The 11,964-nt window shown below is 41.9% G+C and overlaps 1 protein-coding gene across 3 annotated transcripts in view; it reads right to left on the bottom strand.

Moving 5' to 3' along the window:
• Positions 1 to 5,182: 5,182 nt before the first annotated feature.
• The window catches only part of SUSD4 (sushi domain containing 4), a 71,810-nt gene continuing 65,028 nt past the window's right edge, over positions 5,183 to 11,964 (bottom strand). For all 3 annotated transcript variants that reach the window (XM_063328227.1, XM_063328228.1, XM_063328229.1), the window contains 4 exons: positions 10,307 to 10,498; positions 9,521 to 9,665; positions 7,485 to 7,867; positions 5,183 to 6,248 (listed from right to left, as the gene is read on the bottom strand). In XM_063328227.1, the coding sequence (XP_063184297.1) occupies positions 6,220 to 6,248; positions 7,485 to 7,867; positions 9,521 to 9,665; positions 10,307 to 10,498 (749 nt within the window). In that variant the 3' untranslated portion in view covers positions 5,183 to 6,219. The remainder of the gene's footprint in view (positions 6,249 to 7,484; positions 7,868 to 9,520; positions 9,666 to 10,306; positions 10,499 to 11,964) is intronic.

Genomic DNA, 11,964 nt, shown 5'->3' with positions numbered 1-11,964 from the left:
AACAGCATGTGCTGCCATGGAATTAATAGAAGGGACAACAGTGGTAAGTATGATCCCCCGCAGGGTGGTACAGTTCCAGGGGGCTGAGAGAGCTGCTGAAAGACACTTGCTTTGGCAAGAGCAGCATGTACTCAGCAGTAGATGGATGGAAGTCAGAAGCGGATGGTAATAAGAAGCGTTAAAAATAAATCTAGCCTAATTAGGTTAAAAAAAAAAAAAGAAAAAGATGTGAACCTGACAGCTTAGCAACTGGCAACTGTTTAGTTCGAGCAGTTATGCTGGAGGCAGGAAATTCATACTGGAGCATCAGGAAGCGGACAGATGAAGTGACCCGCTGTGCACCCTGTGCTCCCCAACTGGACCGTATCAGTGCCCGTTTTCTGAAGCTGTGAGATGACCAGTTTCAGAAAGGAGGGGCTCTTCAAAATGTCTTACCTTGAAACCCCCTAAAATATTAGCTAATTCTTAAAAATCTTGGCTACTGTGCTTATACAGGAGCACTCACGTGCACCTGGGCCAATGAAAGATCATGAGCGTACAGGCTTGGGACAGAGTCAGATAGATACATCATGCATGTAGTAATGTGGGCTCCCCTCAGCGTCCCTCTCCAGCCATTTTCATGGACCATTTGTCAGCGGAGTGAGGAGCTCCGTGTCCCTTCTTGTCCTCTCTGCTGAGACTGTAAATGAGGAAGGCAAATAAGAGCAACCTCTTATGAGGGAGAGGACATGTCCTGCTGGGTATTGCACTGCAATTAAGCAACTTGTTTCGCTTCTCAGCGTGAGAAAGGCGGCAGGATGAAACTGAAACAACAGTTGTTAGTTACAAAAAAAAAAAAAAAAAAAAGGAAGGAGAAAGACAGTAGAAGGATAAACAGCAGGGAGACAGAGGGCAAACGCAGTAAAATGGAAAAAGTGGATCAAAACCAAGGCTCTTGCTGCAAGCAGAACCAGTCTGACCACTGAAATGCTGAGGTGATGGAAAACAGCCGCTGGACCCCCAAACCAGGAAGCTTGTCTTCCTTCCTGGGTCTTGACTTTCTTTTGAACCAGTTGTATTAAGAAAACAGCTCCCCCTGTTCTTACTGGAGAACATAAGGAACTTACCCATGTACCCCCAGACTTTAATTTAAGTAGCTTTTCTTCCTTCTCCAGTTTTTCATGTAATGTATTTTATCAGATGAATCCAGTTTTCCTGGGTATACAAAATGTCCACACGTAGCAGCTCCCCCTGCCCTGCAGGGCAGTCTCTTTGCCTTGCTGAGGAAAGCTGCCTCAAGAATCCCAATTAGCCATAGCTGTCCAGTCTCTGTATGGGGTCTATGTGACTAATTAAAAGTCTGCTTTGACACCTGGACAGCAAATAATTTAATCTCAAGCTAACAACTTTTCTGTTACTATTAAATAACATATCTTACTGTCCTGGAAAGGTAGGGCTGGAAGCTATTGTATAATGGTAGTAGCAAGAGAAATCTATAATGTATGAAGGAAATTATATACATTATTCTGGGGAAGAAGGATTTGTCTGTCTATTCTGGCTGCACACCCTGGCCTGGGAGAGCGATAGGCAAAGCAGGGCCCACCTCCCCTCTGCCATAGTGCAATTCCTTTGCGAACTGTGTCGAAGGGACAATGGGAGATGCTCCTGGCTTTTAGGGCAGATGTTTACTTGCTTTCTTGTTCTTCTTGCCCTGGAGTCCTCCCTGACGGTCCATGGGAGACCAAGAACAGGAGCTTGAGATGTGTTTCTCTCATCTGTGCCACTCTTCCTCTGACAGCTGATGTGGTAAGCTCTGCTACCATCTGCAGCATGGCGCGGAGAGGAATAAACAGCTTTTGTGGCATAGGAAGCAAGTTTTGCATAAACATGACAATGGCCTCTGCACTCCAGTGCCTGAGCTGCGGTTTTCCCTTGAACTCAATAGGTGTCTTCAGATAATTGCCGAGAGAGGATTTACTTCAGCTAATGCGCAGGGAGTATTAGAAGGGCTGCATTCATTTAACTGCCTAAGATAGACACGAAGACCAGAAAATCCCAAATTTGGATTTGTCACAGAACAAAATTCTGAAATCAATGTCACTTTAATGCAACAGGGTTTAATTCACAGGATTTTACTGGAGTTCAGCCCATGCTACACGAAAAGCTTCTGTTGGTGGAACAGAGAATATTTCTGGCTGCAATTTTGATGACTGCTGACCAGTTTGCCCAGTACCATCAGTTTGGAATTATTCTATATGGGGAAAACTGTGTATCAGCCAAGTTTAGTTCTCACAAGCTGAGAATCACACAGAAACAGTGAGAAGGGGCCCCAAAGCTCACGTAGTGCATTCTACCCCAGTGCTTTCCTGGCACGTATTTATTTAAAACAGTCTTTAAAAATCTCTCATAACAGAGGTTTTTGACAGCTCACTCAGACCATCTCTTCTTGCTTGTAGCCAACCCTGTGGCTATAAGGTTTTTCCTAATATCTAACCTAATTCTCTCAAGCTGCAATTAAGCCTATTATTCTTGTCCTACTTATATGGATAATTCCCTTCTTTGCAAAATATACTTCTTCCAGAAAACCAAGTTTCTGTGTCCCCTTTGGTCTTCTGTTGTTCACACTGAACACTACACAGTCTCTAACGTGACCTCTGAGGACAGGGTCTACCAAACTTCTCGTAATTCTTAATTCTCTCTGCTTGACTTCCCTCCAGCTACTTCACATTTCCCTTGAAGAGGAAAAAATTTGCCTAACATTTGACACAGTGCTCTAGCTGAGGCCATACTAGTGCTGAGTGGAGCTGAAGGATTGCTTCATGCCGTTTGTGAGTTATAGTTCTGTGTAAACATCCTCGTATTGACATTCAACATTTTCAAAACAGCCAGGTCGTGTTGACTCATGCTCAGGTTGTGATTCACTCCCTGCAGAGCTGCTGTGAGACCCTGGATCCCCACCCTGCCCCCAGCACTCTGCAGGTCAAGCCCACATTCATAAATCAGCGTTGAAGACTGACACATCGCTCATTTGTCCTCCTCCTCCTTAATTTTTAGAAATATTGGCAGGGTGAAGCCAGTTCTTGTTTGTCTTTCCTGGAGTTCTCAGTACGTGCCTGTTTCTCCCTCTGCCGAAGGCACATGGCTTGTCCATCTTCTGCTTCTCCCCTCACCAACAAGGGTTTTCCTGGGCTTGTTTTAATTCACATCCAGTTAGCTCAAGCAAAAACAGCTTATGATCTGCATAAGACATGCTCATCCTCCCATCTGGTTTCATTTGCACAGCAAACACACTGTCATGATCTTACCAGCTCTCTAGTCTCTCGGGGCCCTAAGAGCATCTTCCCAAGGTTCAGGGAGGTCTCAAGGATGACCTGAGGCCTTAGGCCAGTGAGCTGCGGAGTTCTCCAGGCTGGCAGGGTGTCTGGGGAGCTGGGCAGGCTGGGGGACACTGGGGAGCAGCCATTACCCAAGGCATCAGCTTGTGGGTTGTGGCACGGGTGTGGATCCGAGGGCAGGCAGACCTCTCAAGAGAATTCAGACCCCATGTGGAAAAAAAACAGCGGCAAAACCAGTCAGTTCTTTCCCCATAAATATTCAGGCATGCAAAACTCTGAACCCCGAACTCAACCACACAAATAATCCCCCCCGAAACACCCTTTGAGGAAGTCTTGTGTATCATAAACAAAAAATGGTGAAAAACCTCTTTTACCTTTCCAAGTTATATTTAATACTGTGCTATCAAAGGACTATCAAGCAATATTAATACATCAGTGTTTTCTAGTGTATTTGCAGTTCTGCACTTTTTAAAATAAAAATGGTATAATAAGCCATAAATTTACATTTGTTAAGTTACCCTGTCTGGTTTCCTTAACAAAATGACTGCAATACAACAGTGTAAATCTGTAAAACTGTAGCGCTCCAAATACTAATCAGAAACTTTCATAACAGAAATTAATATATGGAAGTTCAGAGATTTAATAAGAAATGACATTTCACAAGCTGTTAGAAGACAAGGAAAGACAGATTTCATAATATTTTATAGGGCATCTAAAGTAAATTCAATACATTATGAAACAAAAATCACTTAACTGACTGTAGGCTTGAGACGTGCTTCAATTCAAGGTCGGTATTACAGTACTCTTGTCTTGTTTGCTGGGGTGACAATCCTGAACTTCAGTTGGTAGTGCAAACACCTCTGGAAAGCATGGGACCTAAAAAGAAAGGGGTAGCAAAGAAAGTACTAATACCTGATAGATACGGCTCTGGGATAAACCTGAAGATACGATTGCAATTGAGACAATTTCAGCCAAAAAGAACGCAAATCTTACGTAAGCAAGGATGAAGGATAATGTGGAATATGTCTTATCATTCAATATCAATCGCCATGTTCTCATCAACAATACCATAGAATAACTGAGATTATTGTAATAGTTGCCTCCCCATGACACAGTTTTTTGTCTCCATTTGCTTCTTGCTGCCATATACAGTTGCTGACAGGCTGCTAATAAACACTTTCTTGAATGGTCGCAGCACATGTATCATTCCACTAGCCTGACTCATGAATGGGGCCACTAGATCCTACCATAATACAAATAAATAATCAAACAATCATGAAAAAATAACAGAGCAACTTGTAGCGATCCTCTATTTGGGGGATAGAGATATTATTGGTTTACTTTGTACATAAAATCAGAACTCAGTCACATTTTTTCCTTTGGTTTGGAAAGTCCACATGATGGCAATCTCTGTCGTTAACATACGGCAAGTTCTTCCTTCAAACACTGCCAGTTTAACATATGTTTCATTTGCGCAATACCAAAAATAAGACAAGAAAATCTGCTTGGCTTTCAGTAAGTATATGAAAGAGCCAAGAATTTTTCTGACAAAGAAGGAAAAGCCTGTAACACCCCAAAAGTGAACCCGTTCATACAGGCTTTTAGCACAACGCTTTGCTGTAGCATGCAGAGGAGAGAAAAGCCTCTACAGAAGCTGTGTAGCGTCTCCAGAAGCTGCGCCACTGCTGCACCCATTTCACGTGCTCTGCTTAGCCAAAACCACTCTCTGCATTTGTAGCTGGATAGTGAATATAAAGCTGAAAATGCTACAGAGCAGGTGTTCTGCTGCCATCTCAGCCTTCAGGCGGGAGCTGGTGAAAGAAGTGAGGAACGGGGGAAAAAAAAAAGGCCAACTACACACAGTCAGATAAGTCAAAAGAACTGAAACTGAACTTTATTATTTTTTTAAAAAGTATTCTACAATAATGGCTCAGAATACTACCACAATGTACAGGGACAAGGCAGTGCTCTGGGCTATGACTGTAGATTACTCTAGTATATATATTTGTAAGAGCTTAAGAAAGGTTGAAGCAGAGCAGTTCAACATTTCTTAAGCACATATTTCATAATTTAACATTTTCTTCATCTCTCATATTATAGCAGGATTTATCAAATGCAATGTAGTCACAGAAGTCTTGCATAAATACAAATATCGATACTTTACCTTGAATATTGTATATGATATAAATTCTGCCTTACCTTTAAAAAAATCTCCAGATCATTATGTTACCTGGGAGTCTTTCCTTTTCTTTCTCTTTAAGAGTTTTTAAATATATATATATATATATATTTATATATATTTGCTATCATACATCAAAGTATATATGAATCCCATCATTTCTTTTATATTTCCTGCAGACATAGTCTGAAACAAAATCACCAACAACTAAATCAAAAGCTTCCTGGTAATCGTAGGAAAGCCAAAGAGGATTTTTCCTCTTTTTTTGCGTTTTCAGTACTAATATTTTTTTAAACTTGTAAGGATTCTTCATAAACTAGAGGTCCATAGATCATTTAAAGCAGTCTTTATAAGCAAATTTACATACTTTGACATGCTTTTGTGAGACAGTTAGTATCAAAATCCAATAGCATTTCTTACAGAACCACACGACTTTCTGCGATGCAGATATACATTTCATTTCTAAAAAGCCACAGTTCTTTTTCTACATCTGCTCTCATCAAATCCCCAGGATTCATTCATAAAACTGCTGCTGTTCCAAATGCTGAGGCTGTTATCCCTGCTGTGGATTAAGATGTACACCCAATCTGGTGACATCTCTGCGTGGAAGATTGATAAGTAGGAAAATAGCCTCCCCAAATCCACAGATAGTCTTTTCTATCTCTAAATCCTCATGATTCGTGTCACCCAACAGTGCAATGCGACGAAGACATGTCTCTGTGCAGGCTAAGGGTCTTCTTCCATCAAAGGAATCTCTACGGGAAAAAAAGAAATAGCATTAATTGCTGATTGTAACGTCCCTTTATACTTTTGCAGACTATTAGTATTACCAATTCTACAAAAATAGAAATAGAGATTGCAAAAATCTGAACAAGACATACCATATCACCAATTCTAGACTCACTTAGGCTCTAACACCTATATGAAAATTAACCTACTAAAACTACCCAGATTTTCTGAAACAAGTTCGGTCCACAAAAAACTAAAATGCACACATCCTTTCTACTACATTAATCCCAGAATCAGCATTCAGAGTAGGGAGGGACTTTTACTGACATTATCATTTGTCCCTCCTCCTCCTAGCTGTCCTCTTTTCCTCATGATACCATTAAAAGTTAGCCCCAGCCCTGTGAAGCTGGAGGACTTCTTCTACCCAGAGCTTCACCCACACTGTATTTAGGACACTGGGCTTCAGCTTTGCTACTGATCAATTACGCAGAGATTGCTTTGCCTAGTGACTCTCCGTGAATGTGGAGAGCAGGATCAGAGCCACTCCTTTTAAATGTCTCCAAGGAAAGCTAGCTAGTTTCCTTGACACGCTGAGCAGCACACCATACAGCTCGTTAGAACTCAATTAAATTATATCAATGCACGCCCATGTTCGATTTAAATGCAGACAATAATATATGGCAATCTCCCTTCTTGTACATGGTCCTGTGGGTACTTTCCCCGTATGCTGTGACTCCCATGTCCATGGCTTAACGCGTATGTGCTTTAGACTGAACAGTTTGCTCCACACACAGACATGATGAGCTCGTTAACAAAGGCTGCTAATTTTGGCTTAGTATGAAAACATGATTTCCTTTCCATTTTAAGGAGAAAATGCTGTTCTTTGCTGTGAAAGCCATGGCATGTGAGGAGTTGTGAGTGTAGGAGCTGAGGAGCAGAACGGGCCAACACAGGCAAGATGATGGTTGACTTCGCTGCCATACACAGGTGCCTGCTGACATCCCTGTCGATGACACTGCTGTTACAGGGTCTGGACAGGAACCTTCTGGCCTGGGATTCAAATCCCTGGCACCACAGCTAGCAAGGATACGAAGCTCTAAGAGCATGGCGTAGTATGGTTTTAAAAATGTCCAAATTAAGATGTGGACAAAAACATGGAGAAAGCAAGAGCAGGTCAGGTGGGTTTACTCCTGCTCTGACAGTACGAACAAACGATGGCTCCTGTTTTATAGACTTACCAATTGGACCTATGCAAGACTCACCATCTGCAATATCGATCCGCGGACTTGTGGATGCAGCTTCCCCAGCAGTGCTACAGGATACGTCAGTTCGATCTGAACCGGGAAGCGCTGCCGCTTGGCACACCGGGGATGGGTACGAACTTTGGAGCAGTTCAGAGGAGCCCGACCTACTGTCACAGGTCTCAAACTCGCTAGGCAGCGTGTCTGTAATCCTGGGGCCAGGGTAAGCAGGAGGATTTTGATCTTCTGTCTCCAAAATATGCCCCTGGTCTGTGGTAGCTGAGTATCCAGGTGCCAGAGCATTCAAGCTGCTGCTCACAGCTTCATCGTAGGAAGGCAGCATTACGGGAACGCCATCCACCACCACAAAGTCGGGGTCACCCGTGGAGCCCTCCTGGTTGCCTCTACGTCAAACACAGATGAGTTATCACAGAGAGCAGGAGTACCTCGGAGCAACCGCTGAACTTAAGTACACACAGCACTTTCTAGTCATGCAAAACAAAGCTACAGGGTCATTAACATTCACAGAAATGTTTGCTGCACTGGTTTGCAAAACTCTGTTCTGGTTGACAGTCTGGAATCTGTTACAGTGGAAAATATGAAACCAGAAATGTGAAGAACAATTTTGAGAAGGGAAGGAAAACAGGTGCTTGGAAGAGATAAGGAGCACCATTTGCTGTGCTGTACACAGTAGATGTCATGGATATAAGATCACAGATGATGTTCACCAGTCAAAAGTGCCTGAACCCCTGGAAAGATGTGTGCTAGGGCAAAAAAGAATTTACAGCCCACGTAAACAAACATTGAGTTGACTACTGTTGGATGACAGGGCTTTGGTGGCCGGATTTGTGGCCTCCTTCAGGTCTCACTTTCAAAGGATGAAGCCTTCCTTAACCAGGACTAAACTGGCTTCTTTTTTAAGCAAAGCATTTCTATTAATCAGGAAGGTCTGTTGAACCCTAAAGTATCTTTTTAGTAGCGATTAAATCATGGTAGAGTCCTAGCAGGAGGGAATTGGTCCCAAGTACTTTTAGGACATGAAAATATCTGAAAAGGAGAGGACAGAAAGCCATTTCAATAAGCTAGACAAATACAAGCTATAAAGCTATCCATAGAGCAAGCCATTACCCTAAAGATCTTCCTAGTTATATACGTATGTGTTCACTATTCCCCATACACTTTATATGTGCACATATATATGTATATAAATTTACACATTACTTATATAATCTGTATACTTTTATGTACACATTTATTTAGCATTAAGATCACCACGTCCTTTCTGCTGCATATATTTACCGACGAACAGCTTTTTCAGCTCTGTTTTCAGCACGTGGTAGAATAAAGACACGAGAAAAAGCAAGCACAGGCGAGGAGTCACACAGTGAAGGTCCAGAGCAAACTGAGCAGACTGAAAACTAGAAACAAGTGTAAACCCAGATACAGTGAGAGTTTTGCCTAAAAGTCCGCATGCCTGCCTTTGTTTTTCCAGTTGTAAGATAATAATACCCACCTACCTGTCTCACGAGGAGAGCTGTGAGAATCAATGACAAATGCTCATAGCTGCACGGTATTTTATGTAAATAAAGGAAGATGTAGGAGATGTTTATGAATTGTGTTGAAAATAATACTCACGAAGGGAAAGCAAACTTTTAATATAAATTTGTCCATAGAGAAAAAGAAAATCTTTCTTAAAACTTACATTACTAAGTCTACAGTAGTTAAAAAATTAATTCCCCCAGCACCTGAAAATGAGTATTTAAAAATATTGTCAGCTATTTTTACAGGCAGAAGCGGCAATTCTCAGTGGTAGAGCTGTAATTACTCCCAAAGTGAGTCTGGCAAACTTTGCCTTTTATCTTGGTTGCAGAAAGGAGTACTGCGGGTTTCTGGGGGTGCCCTTCCACACCGGTGGCTCAGAGACTTCGCCTCAGAGCAGAAAAGAAGGTATCGGCAAGGCTCGTGAGCCGCTCCGTCTCCTCAGTAGGGAATGCTGAATGTAAAAACTGAATCAAGGTCCTCAATCTTAAAAAAAAAAAAAAAGAGCGAGTACAAACCTCGGAAGGAAATGTGTCTTAAATTTGGTCTGGAACATCCTGGCTAAAATAACCAGTAGCAGTACTAATAAAACGCTGGTAGCAGTAAATGCCACTATTTTCCATGTAGTCAGGAGGGTCTCCTGTGTATTTGGCCAGGTTTGTTCTGTAAAAAAAAAAAGGCAATACAAGGGGTGTGCTTGATTATTACCGTTGCTATTTTGTATTAAGACTTCACCAATATTCAGAAGTGCCAGTTAGGAAAAGAGATCTTTTACATGTATGTTGTATAATACACATGAATCCAATGTGGATTCATATATACCAAATATATATAATATACCAATATATATAATATACCAATATACCATATATAATATATGTATAATATATATATAATATATATTATATAAAATATACCAATATACCTCTCTCTATATATATATTTTTTATATATATATAAAATATACCAAAAGCAACCTTAACAGTAAGCTGCCACAGGGGCTGGACCTTGCTTTTTCCCCTTAGCTTTTATTTATACATGCAATCATCAATTTAGCTTATATACATTTAAAAACATCCAGAAGACATTCCAAAATATATCTGAAGAGCTGATTATTTAAATGGTTTAGGATCTTTCTGGATCTCAGAAATAAAAATGTACTGTATTTAACAGCATCTTAAAATCAACATTCACCAATTAACCATGAAACAGATGAAGTTCACCAGGCATTACGAACCTACAGATTTGCTCTAAAAAGGAGGGCCAATAAGGGGACAGGAGTAACAACACTGCTGGTCCCTCACCTGTTTTGACGCAGTATACTTGGTAGGAGGGGAACCACTCTCCGTACTGGCAGGTGATGTACTTGTAGTCGTTGGTGAGGGTGTAACCAGGATCACAGTAAAACTCCACCACCGTCCCGTGGTTGTAACGCTCGCAAGGCCGCGGGTGGCAGATGTAGTCTCCATGACTCACCATTGGAGGTAGTGGACAAACTTGGGCAAATACACAAAGAGAAAAAGAGAAAGACGTTAATGCCAACAGCCCACTGCTGGGCAGCTTCAGTGTGTCAAAACGCATGGCGCACGCTTCAGGCTCCCTTTCAGGATCCCTGCAGTTTGGGGTTTTATCCCAGTGGCACCAGACTGCTGCTGCCAGGAGACCAGGTGTCCATCTGCACCAATGGATGGATGCACACACCTCCTGCCGGGCAGCGCATGCCGGGGGGGTCACTTTTGGCTCTCACTGACACCAGCAAGCTCTGCTGTCACCTGCTTGTTTAAAGGCCCGAGAGATGGGATCTGGGAAGCTTCCCATCCTCTGGGGGAAAGGGAGGGCGAGCGGAAGACAAAAAGGGACACCTACGCCTGTAAGATGGCTCTATGGGGATGGAGAGGGACAGTCAAAATAAGGACAATCCCTCCCCTTATGAAACATCTCAAATTCAGCTGTAACATCCTATTTTTTGGTTCGTCAACATAATTAAATCGTTGTATGTGCTAATTAAATTCCTAAATAAAATTCCTAAATAAATTCCTAAATAAATGAGGAATTTGCGCTAATTAAATTCCTAAATATTCACTTTTAAAAATAAGTTTGCCACCAACTGAGCAGCAAGAGATGCACAGCAATACTGCTTAACACTTACGCTCTGTACCACTGTAATAGTCTTAAGCTGGGCTCAGACTCTGCTGGTGTTATTTGTGTTTGGTTATCTCTGAGCAGCCCTACTGATCTCAGTGGGATTGCTGGCGGAGCGAGAGCTTATAAATGTAAGAGAGGCTGAGCCTGTGTTAATTAAGTACAGCGGTTTACATAAGGTTAGGTAAATAAGACAGAATTGCAATATAAACATGTGCAATTTTTATTGTAGACCCTGAAACGAAATGAAATATCCTCTCACATGGCTGGGCAGACGAACTCAATGGAGAGCTGAGGGAGCATTCTCCAGGAAACAGCAGCAGGGAAAGCAGCTCGCAAGCAGTATTTTTACAAGAGAGGAAACTTTTCCACTGAGTAAGTGTTAGTTGATTACTATTTTCTTAAGTGCTCCTAACACAGAGGGAAAAAAAACCTACCAAGTGTAATGATGTCTCAAATGGCTACATACTGACCCAAAAAGGGCTTAAATTACTGGATGGCTTGTTTTATTTCCCTTCAGAGGCAGTAACTAACTGGCCCAGTGCCCCACCTACAGGCTGTTGCCTTCACTTCATGCCTCCCTCATGCAGGCAAGACCTACTGCATTGATTTAAATAATGAAAATGCCATCTCTCGGAAGAAGAATCTTTCCAGAAATTACAATTCAGCCGCTTCTCTCTGTGAATCTTGCTACATGAATAATGCATTTCATAAAAAAATACACAAGATATTAAATGAATCTTCAAGAGAGGCTGATTACAATGTGCAGCAATGTCTGTTCCCCATCCCCTAGAGACATGGTTTTGTTTGCATTTTCACT

This window comes from Chroicocephalus ridibundus, chromosome 3, assembly GCF_963924245.1.
Source record: "Chroicocephalus ridibundus chromosome 3, bChrRid1.1, whole genome shotgun sequence".
Classification (NCBI taxonomy): domain Eukaryota; kingdom Metazoa; phylum Chordata; class Aves; order Charadriiformes; family Laridae; genus Chroicocephalus; species Chroicocephalus ridibundus.
The sequence above is the reverse complement of the archived record's forward strand: the minus strand, read 5'-3'. Positions and strand labels throughout refer to the sequence as shown.